Consider the following 16,045-nt stretch of genomic DNA (forward strand, 5'->3'; position numbering starts at 1 on the left):
AAGCATTTTGAAAATCTAGGGACCGCTTTCAATCGGACGTTGACTGCCTCTTGGCATAATTCGACCGTAACGGAGCTTAAAAGGCAGCTTTGCCGCAATACGAGAGTGTAATGAGGTGAAGCATATTAAAAATCTGAAGGGGTCACTTTCAATCGGACGTTGACTGCATTTGTCTTTGGGAAGTTCAAATAGTTCGAATAGTAAAATTTCAGTGCGAATCGAATCGAATAGCAAACACTATTCGAAAAATATTCGAAATTTCGAATATTCGCACACCCCTACACAGAACAAAACCTCAGTAAATTTCAAGACCTTATTCACAAACAACTTGTTAGCTAATCTTAGTATTTTAGTTTTTCTTTTTATTTTTTTGTTCTTCGCTGTGCTTTTCTGGCGACTTCGGCTGCTGTTTCATGTTTGTTATCTGTTTGAAAATGAATATTGTACATTGTTTCACTCCATTTGCTTTGTACTTTTGTTTCAACTTTTGAGATGTGTAACAGGTAGCTGATGCCTGTCCCCCCATGTAATACCCTCGTCATGAGGGCCTTTCGTTTTTTTTTAAATAAATATATAAATAAACAACAGTCACAGTTCAACGGACAGCTTCAAACACTACTGCATCATCTTTGACAGATCTGATAGTATCTCCAGTTGGTCTCCTGTAAGGTGTGCAAAACTCTGCTTGTAGTAATCACATACACAACACGCTTCCAAGAGTTAAATTTAAAAATGACCCTGATAAGGTAAGCCATGTGATGCCGCAGCAACTTACAGCTTGAGCATGAGTGAAAACGAAACTACTGAGACACTTGACATGGCCATGGCTAGAGATCCCATCCAAGGCTTGAGGACGAGACCATAGGGCATGAAAACACCTGCACAGCAAGTCACATGTGTGATCAACAGTATCGCATCTGCACAAGAGATCACACCAGTGGGATGTACCTTATCTTTACGCTTCTGTTTTTCACTTTTTTCACTAATGCAAGGTTGGCACAATAAACAAAGCTAGCAAGCAACACAACGGCATGCATTTTTTCTTGTGAGGTGATTGGTGGTGACAAAATCATTTGTGCTTAGATGTCAGGCCGATCTGCTGTGTGAAGGATGCAGTTACTGGGTATCACGTATCCAAAGAAAGCGCGGAGCAAAGTAAGAAAATGTAGTGCTATGAATGAAAAAATTTGCATAGCTTCTACTAAGTCGCACAAGGCTTGGTCACAGCAGAGCTGGTGGGCACCTAGCCGGTCCAGGCTTGGCTACGCTTTTACACTCTCATCTCTCTCTTTCCCACCCCTCGCATCACTATACTATACATGGCTATGGTTTCAGTCTTTTTTTCTCTACTCTTTTTAGTGTCTGTTTCTTTCTATCTCTATCTATTTCTTTCTCTGTCTTTCTATCTTTTCTCCCTTTCTTCCCTTTCTTTCTCTCTATTTTTCTCTTTCTTTATCTCGCTCCCTATAGACATTCTCTCGCCTTCTATCTTTTTCTCGCTGTCTCATTCTTTCTATAGCTTTCTTTCTCTTTCTCCCTCTCTCTCCAAACTCGTTCTCCCCACCTCCTTTCTCTCCCCCTCACCTTCACTTTCCTTTCCCACCCCCTTGCCATACTATACTATCTGTACAAGGCTATGCTATGCTCTGTTAGCGTGCCTGGATAGCAGAGTGGTTACGATGCTTGCCTTCGGATCGTGGGTACACGGGTTCGAATCTTGCCTCACCAAGAAATTTTTTTTGTCAAGAATTTCTCTCTCTCTTTCGCTCTCTCTGTACTCGTTCTCCCGCCCATCAGAGTTACTCCATCTCACGCTGGACAAATCGGCGCACGTGTTCTGGTAGCAAGGCAGAAAAGGAAGAAGAGGACAAAGAGAGTGCGTGCCGGTTCATGATGATGATAGTTTTTTTTCTACGACACACAGCGAAACTCTAGCATAACAGCTCTGCTGTAAGATGGATGTACACATCTTTCTGCATAGAAACTGATTATTGCAAGTATGAAGATAATTCATAGAGGTAACTAAGGTGAGTACATTTGGCACAGGCAAGAAATGGCGAGGTAAAGACTGTGAACAACTGACAGAGTGGCCGAGTTTTGTTCATTGAAATTGGCAAATTTAATACAGCTGTTGTTTGTGCCATGTTTGAAAGTCTCGTGTATGCCCCAATTTTCCTGAATTCGAATTGAAAGCGAATCGTAAACAGTTTTTTTCTGCATTGCCAAGGTCAAATCATCAGAAGCCAACTGTTTTGATACAAACCCTGGACAATGAAACTCTGCCTGTGTATGTCCTTAACATTAAAGGGACACTAAAGGCAAATATTAAGTCGATGTTGATTGTTGAAATAGCGGTCCAGAAACCTCGTAGTGCTGCTTTTGTGCCAAGGAAGTGCTTATTTTGAAATAAAATCACGTTTTTAGTGGTCCGCATCGCTTTAGCGCGCTTCAAATCTCCCGCCTGAAAATACGACTTTCATACGTCACTGCTGCCGTGCCCAACGTTGCCCGCTTTTACTGCGCGGCCGCCGACACTAGTAGCAGCCGAGCGGAAGTAGCGGGACCCACAGTAGCAACAACGGCGCTGCGGCAAAGACTTGCTCGGATGGGCACATTCAAAGCCTTCACCAAGTTGCAGTTGGTCTCGTAATCCTCAGTACGAAAGTGCAGCGAGCACACACGAGAGGTTTTGACTGTTTAGCACACTGGCGCAATGGCATGACACTTCGAGCATAAGGGTTCATTCCGCGGCACCCAGTGAAAAGACACACCGGTTTCCTTGCTGCAGCACTGGCGTTGTGCACCATTCGGGCATCCGGCAATATCACACGCATGCGGCATTTTGTTGAACTTTCTGTCAGAGCGACTTTCACGAGCGCGCAAAACACGCACGGCAGTAGGCGATCCCGAAACTACCACTGAGACGGGCGAGGCGCAGTTTGGCGAAAACAGAACCTTTGAACCACGCGCGCCGTTCCCCATGGCAACGCCACGGAGGTTTTGTTTTCTATGAATCAAGCGGAAACGAACAAACAGCGTTTTATTACGTCTTTTGATGCTCGGAATGTTCTTTTTTTACTGCTGCTAGTTTGATTACTAGTGATTTATTGTAGGCCGGCTTCCATACGTCATCGGGATCACTTCGAAAATGTCCCACTTGTGGCGCTCATCATGTGATACATTTAGCTTAATTTCTCGGTAAGTAGGGCACTGCTGTTGATAATACTGCCGTTTTAGAAGTTGTCATACATTGGGCTTTCACTCTGACATAAATTGTTATTTGCCTTTAGTGTCCCTTTAGGAAAGCAGTTATTGACTGCTGCCAAATCAAAGCAATGAGTGAAAATGAGCACAAATACGTGAAAGAGACCTAGAAGGGTACGTACCAGCTGCCAGTGGAATTCCAACAAGGTTGTAGACAGTGGCAAAGAAAAAATTGAGGCGTATCTTTTTTACAGTAACTCTGGAGAGGGCTATGGCACCGACAACATCAAGGAGGTCATTCTGAAACAGGATGATCACATAACAAACCTACAAAACCTGAATGACAACTTAAAAGAATACTAAAGTGAAACAATAAATCAGTTTATACCAATAAATTACTGTTTGATAACTCTATCATTATTAATTTTGTCATAATTGCTTTACTGCAAAGAAAACTGAGGTCAATGTTTCATTTTCAGATTTTGCCCCAATTTTAATATCGCTTTCTGTTTGTATTTTGGCCTAGCTGGCTCAGTAAAATTTCCTGAAACTTACCATGTTAGGTCTCCAATTTCCATAGAACACAATTTATTTCATATTTACCAATAAAGAATTAAGTATATGCAGGCTCTAGGAGTCAAAATCTTTGATGCCACAGCAAGTTGGTATGAAACTTCAAGGCATTGTGGTGTCCCCAGTTGCATTTTATTTTTGCATGTTTCTGGCTAACCAAGCATCTTCTTGAAGCTTGGTTAGCTAGAATAGTAACTTTCTATTACAAGGGTATTTGTTTTTCTTTGGTGTTCCTTTCTATGACAAACTGTGCACGTCAAGCGAATCACAAAAGCATCACTTCAAATAAGAATTACACGGTTTATAAGCAACTTGTAATTAAGCCATTGAAGTGGCTGCCTCATTAAAGATTAAGGCCCCTTTAAGCATCTTGTAAGTGGAAAACGAAGTAATATACTGTACAATACTAAACATGCGTCTTTACGAATGGTCAGTACTCACACGAACAAGGACAACATCGGCAGCCTCAACTGCAACGTCGGTGCCATTAGCAATGGCAATGCCAATGTCAGCTTGAGCCAGGGCTGGGGAGTCGTTGATGCCGTCTCCCACCATGGCAACACGTCGTCCCTGCTCTTGAAGCCTTCGGATCATCATCACCTTATGTGACGGGAGCACTTCCGAATAGACATGTTTGATTCCAACCTGGAAACGATGCGAGGAACCAGCATGGTTGTCCAGGCAAAATACAAAGCAGCACAGGCTGTTGTAATGTGGTCTGAATCACAACCTTATTAAATAGAGCCAAGGGACACGCTAACTTGCGTCAATGCCAAAAGTTAAGGCCCAATGCAGTGTCTCACAGTTCTGAGAAACACCATCATTTTTGTAAAATCTAAAGTTTGCTGTTATTAAATTCGAAACGTAGAGCAAAGCACCACTAATTATCAGCAGAAGCATGCACTGTAGCGTACTAGTTCTAATACACATGCAGACTAAGCAAATTAATATAAAAAAGACACGTTGAAAAAATACAAGTGCAGTATAATGAACTACCAGCACAAGAATGGTAACTGCAAGTGATCAGAGAAACAGCCATGCAGCTGCCCACACCTGACGAGCTATTGAAGCTGCAGTGCGCTTGTTGTCGCCTGTGAGGAGAATAACATCGTGGCCCATTTTCTTCAATGTGTAAACTGTCAAGTTGGCTTCAGGCTTGACAGTGTCAGCAACGGCCAGCATGCAGACCAGCACTCCTGTCAAATGAAAAAACAGGGAAGAGAAGTTTATCCCGTATGGTTCTTTGCTAACTATATAGAGTGCTAAGCAGTTCAGCAGTCTCATGAAGATTTTAGTTTTTACGACACTAACCAGAAATTAGAAACCCCTTCATGTCTGAAATTGTGTACTACGTTTGTGAATATCAGTTAGAAAACAGACGAAAAGAAGAAGCAGCGATAATAAGAGTGAAATGAAACAAGCAGCCAGGTATGTTTGAGAAAGCGGTGAAATTGGCCAAGTGCAATGGAAAGACTTAAGATAGCAAATGTGGTAATAACTGTATAGAGAACAGAGGCAAGGGATAAAGAGGCAGAAGGACATGAACTAACAACAGCACCAAGAGAGGCAACAAGTGCTCGGAACACATCAGCTCACTTAATATGTAGTGATGGGCTAGTTGGTGAGCCATGATATTTGATGAAGCAGTGCACAAAGGATACATTCACGCACACATAAAATGACACAAACATAAGAGCTGGGTGCTTGTGTTTGTATCATTTTATGTGTGCGTGATTGTGTATGTTGTGTGCTGCTTCATCAAATAATCAGCTTATACAGTCAAAAAGACAACAATATGTACACTGACAAAGCATGTCTGTTTTATGAACCCTACAACCCAATGAGTGCAGCCCGAAGTGCACACATTACGACATCTAACGAAATGTGAAGCTTACATTTGTACGCTTCAGAGCACATCAGCTGTTAAGGGCATAAGCAAGAAACATTGCGCACAAGACAGCATGACTGATAAGCCAAGAGAATGATTACCATCGATGGCACAGAGCACTGCTGTTTGGCCCTTCTCTTCGTGCTGCTCCATGAGTTTGCTCACTTCGATGTCAACTGCAATGCCATTGCGATGCATCCATTCCCGGTTGCCGATGAGAACAGTGCTGCTGCCAACATGGATGGACGAGCGTTCTGTGGAAGCCAAGCATATCAGGTTAACCTGCATTTATGACTCTCCCACTACAGTCCTGAAGCAGTAAAACATCAGAAGTGCCCCTGTGTCTACCTTGAGCCATATTAACAAGGATACACTGCTGAAATGTTACCTTAGGTATTGGTGAGCAATATAAAGCTCCAAACCTCGTGTTACATGATTGAAGCAAACAAAACCCGCAAAAATAATGATCAAGTACAAAGATGTTACTCCAGCAAAGAAGAATTGTCAAATGTTTCCATAATGAACATGGCTGTAACAAATGATTAGCTATAATGAGGTAAATATAGAGTTTGATTGGTCATGCTAAGCTTCAATGGGGCATTCCAGTATAATGAAATTGAAAATGTGAGATCCAACAGTGTATCGGTTATGCGACTAAAAACATATATCCTGGTAGCAAAAATATCTAATACAGTCACTGCTCAATCTTTCAGACGCCTGAATTCATGATGCAAGACATCGACAGACAGTTAAAATTCACAAGACACCCTTTGCTGGCCTATTGTAGACACCTCATTTGCATTTCTTTCATATAGATGAATCGAACCTTTTTTTTTTTTCCTTCGGCAATCCATGCATATATGCTTATAATGAATATAAGATATAAGAAAAGTATCTTCCTGTCTTATCAGAACTTGGTATAATAAGGTTGAGTGGTATATATGCTACAATGGGTTCAATTATGCTTGCGACACTGGAGCCCATTTCCACAGTGCAATACCACTAATGCCGTTAACGTGTTACCAGGATAAACACGCGTTTCATCTGATTCAGCTACAGTGAATAATGTTTTACTGTATTCTTAACTTTAAAGTTAGAAACAGCACAACTCACTGAGGCCCCTTCTGTTTCGAGGGCTTTGAACAAACCACAGTATTGCTGATTCACAAGAACCCCTGCATGAAATGTGCAATGCCAAAGATGCACAATGGCTTCTTCACACTTGTTTTGAGCTGAGGCGGCTCTACTGTACCCCGAGCAGAATTCCTCAAATTTTATCATCACCATGAAATGTGAAAAAAATTGCGAACCTTCTCATAATTTGCAAGCATGGTTCTCAGCATTGTACACTCACCCAACTAATGGCATTGGAGGTCGTCATTCTATTGAAGATGAAGTATGAGATGCACACACTACATGTTTTCTCTGGCAAACAGATTTATTATGGGAGCCACGTCTACATTTTTCCTGTTGTAATACGAGCACACTATGTTTCTACAAGCTGTTTGCAAAAATGACTGCATTGCCATTAGTTCTGCAAATTGCCTCCCAGAAAAACTTGTTTTGCCGTTATGGCTGGTTGTTTTATGGAGTTTTGTTTAACGTCCCAAAGCAACTGAGGCTACGAGAGACACTGTAGTGGAGGGCTCTGGATACTTTCGATGACCTGAGTTAACGTCAGTTCCTGTTCCCACCCACCGATACGAAACTGCGCCTTGTTTCTTGGCCCTGCGGTGATGCGGTTTCAACCACACAGTTGTCGGGTTGTCGCGCGTATATTCCTCGCACTGCATAGCACCTGCGCGCACTTCGCCTTCGACATGAGCAACACGTCAAGGAAGCGTTGTTCGGCTGTCAGCTGCAAATCGAGTGGAGAGAGGGAGAATCTCTGGTAGCCCGGATAGGTCTCGCTTGCTTGGTTTTCCCATTGCAAGAGCGGCAAGCGAAGTTGTTTTCTTTCGCGCCCCTTCGTCGTCTTGGAAAGCAGGCACGCATTCCTGCTGCATTGTGAAATGTCACAAAGGATTAAAAATACCGAACGGCTGAAAACTGCCGGTCAAGTTATGGAGCATTTGCAACAACGTAAACAATAAACAACCAGGAGCCGCAGCAGGCGGAAAAGCATTGTGACTCATCGAGCTCGCCGATGACGTTAATTGTTGACATCATGTCACGTTGCCGAATTGGGCAGTCACAACGACGGGCTACGCTTTCCTCTCCCTGCGGCGGAGAAGCGTGGCAAGGCCATGCGAAAATTTGAAACCAGCTGAAACAGATGTTCTAACCCCTGTAACTTCCTTATTATAGCACGTATTCACAAAATTCTTGTGGCAGCATGTTCACATAACAAAAGTGCGCATATTTCTCTTCATTAGAATTTTTGAACCTCGGGGCTGTTTACTGGCCCTTTAACATGCACTGACACTGCACGGTATGTTTTACAGTTATGAACCGCACCACTTTTCGCTAAGAATTGAACAAAATTTATGAGATTTGACACTCGAAACTCACAGCTTGGCGATAATGAATTCTGTAGTAAGCAAGTTTGGATGGACATCAGTATGATGTAACTGTGCTAGTCAGCGAAAGGCCCAAAAGAATGGTTCACCTTGAGGGTTTGGCACGTCAACCAACCGGTCCTGGGGTGGACTGAGCAAGGTGTCACCCCGTATATGGGCTGGTAGTATCCACCGGTCAATCACCACGTCATCTGAGGAAGCCACATAGCTGCTGCGAGGGTGCTTGGTGTCAGTGACAAGGCGCTCCAAATCTGCAATGTTGCTTAGCGAAGCATCCACTCCAGAAATGCGGCACCGCAGGCCACAACCAGGAACAGCCCCAAAGTCCTCGCACTTCCCAAGGGTGTCAATCTTTAATGTCTACATCGTAAAAAAAAAAAAGGAAAGAAAAACAGTGCGGTTTAAAATTTAGCACAGACATCTTGTACACAAATAACTTACATCAATGTGTGGCCATGAAAACAGCAAGTTATCCAACATATCTTACGTGTTTTTAGTATCAGATGCGAAAATCAAACTTAATAATAATAATATCTGGGGTTTAACGTCCCAAAACCACGATATGATTATGAGAGACGCCGTAGTGGAGGGCTCCGCAAATTTCGACCACCTGGGGTTCTTTAACGTGCACCTAAATCTAAGTACATGAAAAAAATCAAACTTAGCTACCAGTCAGCAAAAGTGATTGAGTAAAGGCCTATGAATTCACTTCCTCGTCTTCTCTGATGTACCTTTAAAAGCGGCACCTGTCCACTTGTTCATTCATGCGGACTTACGTTAGCCCTGAAAATTATTGAAAGCAGTACTGCTGACAGAATTGATTACATGAAGGCACAAAAAAGTAACGCTATAGATGACTACAGCGTATTACCTTTGTCGAAGTACAGTATACACATAATTAAGAGGCAACATTATTACAACAATAAACCTAAGAGTGATGTGCATTACTTAACACATGAAGACTCTGGCACAATTCTTATCTCATGGGAAAAAAAAAGGATGTGCACACAAAAACCAAAGGCCTTTGCTGATGTTGGTGCAAAATGCTGCTAAATTTTATGGGAGCAAAGAGCTTGTTCTTATGAAGTGGCCTTTGAAATAGAGTCTATTTACTTAACACAAGATATAAGTTCATTTCTCAAACCAAACTCCCGAGGAAAAATAAACTGCTTTTTAAACAGTAGCCTTCAGAGGCAGCCCTCGTTTAACACAGTGTTTCTATGCACAAGATCCTGGTGAACCAGGCTCTAGTGCAACTCTCCTGGTTCTCTCTGTTCTACCTTAACTGTTGTCCGAGGTTATCAATTGAATGCAATGCTATAGACCACGCTTGAGACCATCTTTACAAACTAGATCAGTAGCACCAACCTCTTTGACAAACTTGGTGATGGCAGCTCCAATGGGATGCTCACTGTTGGCCTCGGCTGTTCCAGCCAGGAAAAGCAGCTTGGCAAGAGAGCACACCTTGCTTTCAACCAGCAGTGTCATGCGCGTTAGCACTGGCACACCATTGGTGAGGGTGCCCGTTTTGTCAAACACCACACAATTGACCTGTAAAGATATTCACATGGTAGCTCTACACACAACAAAGGGTCATAGATGGAATAGGAAAAATACAGAACAGGCATGGCTGGTATATGATGAAATACAAGCACAAGTGTGCTACCACTGTGTGTAAAGCAAGTGTCAGATTTTGCACAAATTAGCTCTAGGCCAGGAGTAAGTAGTCTGACATACTGAAGAACCAATGTTGGAAATACATGACAAGATAACTTAAAACGTATGCCACGAGTGCTGAGGTAGAGCTTTTGTGCTGAAAAACCAACAAATCCATATAGTTTGAGTAAGTTTGTTAGTCCCATGGGTGAGACTAGAACAAATCATTTTTTTCCTAAAGTCATCACTTTTCTTGCATTTTACAGGTTGCATCAATTTGGAGTTGGTGCATGCCACCATTTCATCAGTTCTATGTGCCAGGCCACTCTTCTAAGCATTCGTTTACATTTCTTCAGCCAGAAAACACTGATTACTTGTCCATAAAACAAAGGCAGAAATTGAACCTCTTCAATTTCACAACCAAACAGTGCCACCTATCATAACATACGACTGGCACATACACCAAGACTTTCTCATAGATTGGTCCATAAAAGTCTCCCAGGTTAAAGGGAAGCTGAAGCACTTTTAAAAAAAATGACTTTGGAGTGCGTAATCGTAGTTTGATCGCTGCTAAATTCAAAAACCAATGTAAGAGTTCATTGAAGTGAACGCAAATAGCATTTCTTGGCAAAAAACAGCGGCTTAAGCCGTAGGGCTTCTTGAGATGCTGAGCGAACGCAGTGACGTCGTCTTCGGTGTGCCGTGTTATCGGCAACATCAGCACTGTTAAAGCATCGCCTTCACAATCACTTCCACCAACGTGTGCAGCCAGAACTAGTCATGGAGGTCACAGTTGAATATAGGACAGCGCTGCGCGGCTCCGTCAAAGCTACTGACGATGACGTAGTTCCAGTTAGTTTCCACGCCCACACTTTCTGCACAATCGCGTGGGCGCAGCAAGACTACCGTATTTACTCGAATCTAACGCGCACCTTTTTTTCGGTAAAACGAGTCCAAAAATCGCATGCGTGTTAGAATCGAGTACCGAAAGAAAAAAAAAAGAAACTCTGTTATCATATGTAGATCGCCGCTAGGGGTTCGAAGACAGCGGACGCACTTCTTATGAGCTCCGCCAAGTTTCAATGATAGCGGCGAAAATACGCACTTCTGGAGAGTGAAATTATCACCAACGATCTAGGAAGGTCAACGAACCTCACCAACACCTACAGTTTATTCAGGTGAGCCATTTTTGGCCGCTAAAGCTACTTTTTGTTGGTGCCACACCGACGGCAGTGCTAACCCCAACGCACGACTAGGCGACGCCGTTACTCCCGCCGCAACCGTGGCCGGAGCTCAAGCCTCAACGAGGGGAGTGCACGTCCCCTGACTCGCCTCGCATCTTTACGTGATGGAGGTCGAACAATGGAAGGAGAAGACATCTCTGCAAACGAAATTCAAGAAGAACAAGGCTGGAAAACGATACATGCACGTAACAAGAAGAACCGGGCGTCCGACGCGGACATTAAACCAGAGAGGCAAGGGGACGCCAGGTCAGCAGACGCGGATGACCTTAAAAGACGAGCGTCTAGGAACATACAGAGGATGAACGCGGCACCCAAGAAGCCACACTTGCCAAAAGAAGACATCAAGGTCATTATCCGACCGAAGGACGGCTTTAACACAGCTGGATACAGCGTTGCCCAGATAGGCGACTGCATACTGAGAGCAACTGGGCTGAAGCCCGAAGAAGTGGTGAAGGACTCCATTCGCATCAACGAGAGGCAGAACATCGTTGTAGTGAGTACGCCCGTGCTCGAAAGAGCAGATAAATACTGTGCGATGAAAGACTTCCGCATGGGAGACAGAACATATGAAGTCACCGCGTACATGACGGCGCCGGAAGATACATCGAAAGGAATCATCCGAGGGATACCGGACTACGATACCCCCGAAGACATTGAAAAGAGCCTCGTAAACGAGAGGAACCCCGGCATATTACACGCCAAGAGAATGGGTCGCACCAATCACGCGATCATTGTGTTCCAGGGCACGTACGTACCGCGCTACGTGTACTACAGGAGCTGTGAGTACCGATGCGTACTGTACAAGAAGCAATATGAAACGTGTTACGCGTGCGGAGGACTAGGACACAGATCGGACGTCTGCCCACAGCCGCAAGTGAAAAGGTGTCGTGGATGTGGCAGCGCCGAACCCACCGCCGATCATCGATGTGAGCCTAAGTGTCTCCTCTGCAGCAGGGACCATCCGACTGGCGACAGGAAATGCAAGGCCAGGTTTAAGACCCCGTACTTGGTTAAGAAGCGACAATGGGAGAGAAAGCCACAAGAAAACGCCTCGAGCGAACGACGCACGGAGAACGAAAAGCGCGTCGACGACACCGCAGCGTTGAACGACGGACGCGAGCATCGGTCTCGCTCGCGTTCCCGCTCCCACACCTGCTCCCGGTCGAGAACCCGCAAGCAGGGTGACTCATCCCAGCCGAGGGCCAGTTCCGGACCCAGAGCCCGGAGCAAGTCGACCTCCAGGACTGGCAACACACCGATGCAGAAAGAGGGAGGACAGGCCGGCAGCGGACACCCCGGACTGTTCGAGGTGAGCTGGGCAGATACCGTCTCCGGCGGACGCGCGAAGGTCGAGGCTGCTCCCTCCAACGCCAATACCGAGACTAACAAAGAGTTAGCGCAGATTAAGCAAATGCTTATGCAGCTTACTAAAGACAACGCTAAACTTAGGGACGAGATTAACGCTCTTAAAGAAGAAAACGCTAGACTGAAAAGCGCAGGCAAAGTCACCACACACGTAGCACAAATCGCCGAAGTTACAGGGGAAATAATCGAAAGTGGGGAAGAGGAGACTGTACCCACAAAACGAAGGGCTATAGAAGTAGATCCGGACTGCAGTGAAAAGAGAACACATAGGCCAGAGAGTAAGACAAAAAGACTGCAGGAAGAGCTAGAACTTCGAATGGAAGAAGATAAGAAAGGACTTGAAAAGAAAATGGAGGACATGTTCGGTCAGATGACTAAATTAATGCAACAGCAGTTCGCCACAATGCAACAGCAGATACAGCAGCAGTTAGGCACCATGCAAGCGCGCGTGGGGGAGCTTGAAGCGAAGTTATCGATGGCAGTCAGTCTGCCTACCAGAGGCTCGCAAGCAAGCAGTTGCGGTCCCATTAAAACGACTGCAAAACCTTACAGCAGGCCTGCGGTAACAGAGACGACCGAGATCGCCGGAAAACCGTAATACCACCATGGATAGACACAACACGTACACTATCTGGCAGTGGAATTGCAGAGGGTACACTAGGAAAAGATGTCATTTACAGCAATACCTGATCAACAAAGAAAATCCAGACATTATAATATTACAAGAAACTAACGGGAAGGCAAAATTATCGGGCTACAGGCCCTACAGGGACGCCACGGGGGAAGCATCGGCCGTTACCACACTGGTCAGACGAAGTCTAACGGCCGTCCAACACGATACAGAAATTAAGGGAATCGAGCACATTTTATCAGAAATCATACCAACTCGGAAGGTCGCTAGCAGCCTTTTTGTTCTCAACGTCTACAGCAGTCCGCGACGCAAACAAAAATTCGGCACGCTAATTCGGAAAACGATCGCCATAGCGGGCAAACGGGCGATCCTCATTGCTGGGGACTTTAACGCTCAACACACCGCGTGGGGCTACAAATTCGAAAACGTCAAAGGTAGGAACCTGTGGCTCGACGCGCAGCAAGAAGGGCTGACCCTCATTACCGATCCCTCCTTCCCAACGCGGCGAGGTAACAGCGTTAGCGTAGATACCACACCAGACTCAACTTTTACGAAAAACATTGCCGATTCACATTGGATGAACACGCAGCAGGATCTGGGTAGTGATCATATCATAATAGAGATTAAAGTCAGGGCGGGACCATGCAAGACTAGAGGTAAACAGGTCAAATTGGTCGAGTGGGACAAGTTCAGAAACATTAGAGAGTCGAAAGAATCGGAGGAAGCAATTGACGATATTGGCGAATGGACCGACTCGTTGAAACGGGACGTTGCCGCGGCGACGCGATTGGTCCCGCCGGAGGCGGAACTCGAAGTCGTAGATAGCAGACTCCTACACATGTGGGAGGCCAAGCGCAGTTTGCAAGAAAGATGGAAAAGGCAAAGGCACAACAGATCGCTTAGAAAGAAGATAGCAAAGCTAAACAGGGATATTGAGAGTCACGCGCAGCAGCTGTGTAAGCAACAGTGGGAAAGTACCTGCAGTAACATGGAGAACCAGCTAGGGTTCGCCAAGACGTGGAACTTGCTTAGGTACCTGTTAGATCCGGAGGAGACGAAAACCGCATACAGACAGAACGTCAACAGAATTATACATGCGTACAAAGGCTCCGAACAGGACATCTTACGGGAGATCACGGAACGGTACATTAGTTCTGCCCAATCGGACACGCATCCTGATTACGGAGGCGCAGTCAACGAAGACCTAGACAGACCGATCGGCGAGTCAGAGATCAGGGCAGTGTTACAGAAGCTAAACACTAAATCGGCGCCCGGGCCCGACGGTATCACAAACAAAACACTCAGGAATCTCGACGATAAATCGATAACGAAAATCGGCGATAAATCGGCGAACGAACGTACAACTACGTTCGAGATTTTCTCACGAACAGAAAGGCCAAGCTCACTTTCGGGGAGCTTACTTCCGAGGAAATAGAGTTGGGTCATATCGCCCATGCTTTTTAACATAGCTCTCGTGGGGTTGCCAGCCAAGCTACAAGAAATCGAAGGGCTCAATCACAGCCTTTACGCCGACGACATTACGTTGTGGGTTACGGAGGGCTGCGACGGGCACATAGAACAGACGTTACAGCGTGCGATCGAGACTGTTGAGCAATACTTAAAGCACACCGGCCTGAGCTGCTCAGCGGAAAAATCCGAACTTTTAGTTTACAAACCCACGCGAAGAGGCCGTAAGCCGAACGGCTCGATGAATGATAAGGATCCCAGTAGCGACATACGACTAAGCACGTCCGACGGGCGACCCGTGCCCAGGGTAGATAACATACGCGTTCTGGGCTTACACATCGCGGCAAACGGCCACAACGGCGAGACCATCAGAAGACTGGAAGGCGCGGTCGCTCAGACCATCAGGTTACTGAGACGCATAGCCAACCGACACAGCGGGATGAAAGAGTGCAATATGATCAGACTAGTTCAGGCCTTCGTAATGAGCCGAATAACGTACGTGGCACCCTACCTCAAGTGGCAGGTCGCGGAGAAGACAAAGATGGAATGCTTAATCAGGAAGGCTTACAAACAGGCAATAGGGCTACCGATCAACACGAGCACGAGTACGTTACTAGATCTGGGTCTACACAACACGCTGGGAGAATAGGCCTCCAACGCTCAAGTTTGCGCAGCGCCGTCCGCCGCCCCAGCGGAGAGAGGGGAAAACTCCGGTAGCTGGGACGGGTCGCTCTTGCTTGGTTTTCCCATCGCGCGCGCGGAGAACGTGCTCCCCGGGGCTTTTATCTCGCATTTTTCACGCTATGGGTGCCGTTCCTTCGTCGTACTCGAAAGCAGGCACGCAGTCCTGCTGCATTGTGAACTGTCACAAAAGTTTAAAAATGTCGAAGAGCCGAAAACTTCCTGTCATGTTCTACCGTTTCCAATGCAAGCAGTCCGAGGAGCAGAGGCGTCAAGAGTGGATTATGGCAGTTCGCCGCGATGCTTTCGCGGTCTTGTCACCTTGAAGCAGTTTTTGTCGTACACAGTATTACGAACTATTAACGGGGAGAAACGCGATGATCGTGCTCATTTGAAAGGTAAGTGCGTTTGTGAACCGAAGTTACAACAAATAGACAGCCGCTGTACGTTTCGAGATTGCGCGCTGGCTTTCCGAGTCAACCATTTGTAATGTTACAGCAGCGGAGCATTTGGGCTTATTACACCACAGTTTAAATAACGTACCGTGAGTACTAAGTGTTTAATTCAGCTGATTGCGGTACATTTCCCGTCGCGGCTCCCTGTAAACAGAATTAAGCTGTATGTTTGCACTGAGCGTTTATATTGGCCTTGCATGCGACACGCCGTGATTGCTTAGAAGGCTGAAGTGTTGCGCTGCTAAAATCGTGGTCATGGGTTCGATTCACGCATACAGCAGCTGCATTTCGATGGGAGCGAAATGCACTAACACCGGCGTACTTAGATTTACGTACACCTTAAAGAAACCCAGGTGGCCGAA

At 45.5% G+C, this 16,045-nt stretch overlaps 1 protein-coding gene across 1 annotated transcript in view; it reads right to left on the reverse strand.

Moving 5' to 3' along the window:
• Window positions 1–642: 642 nt before the first annotated feature.
• The window catches only part of LOC119376052 (copper-transporting ATPase 1-like), a 40,137-nt gene continuing 24,734 nt past the window's right edge, over window positions 643–16,045 (reverse strand). The window contains 7 exon segments of the mRNA XM_037646036.2: window positions 643–878; window positions 3,387–3,504; window positions 4,219–4,422; window positions 4,831–4,973; window positions 5,767–5,919; window positions 8,274–8,544; window positions 9,553–9,735. Coding sequence (XP_037501964.2) covers window positions 772–878; window positions 3,387–3,504; window positions 4,219–4,422; window positions 4,831–4,973; window positions 5,767–5,919; window positions 8,274–8,544; window positions 9,553–9,735 — 1,179 coding nt within the window. The 3' untranslated portion in view covers window positions 643–771.

The sequence above is a fragment of the Rhipicephalus sanguineus genome, unplaced genomic scaffold (genome assembly GCF_013339695.2).
Source record: "Rhipicephalus sanguineus isolate Rsan-2018 unplaced genomic scaffold, BIME_Rsan_1.4 Seq1074, whole genome shotgun sequence".
Taxonomy (NCBI): domain Eukaryota; kingdom Metazoa; phylum Arthropoda; class Arachnida; order Ixodida; family Ixodidae; genus Rhipicephalus; species Rhipicephalus sanguineus.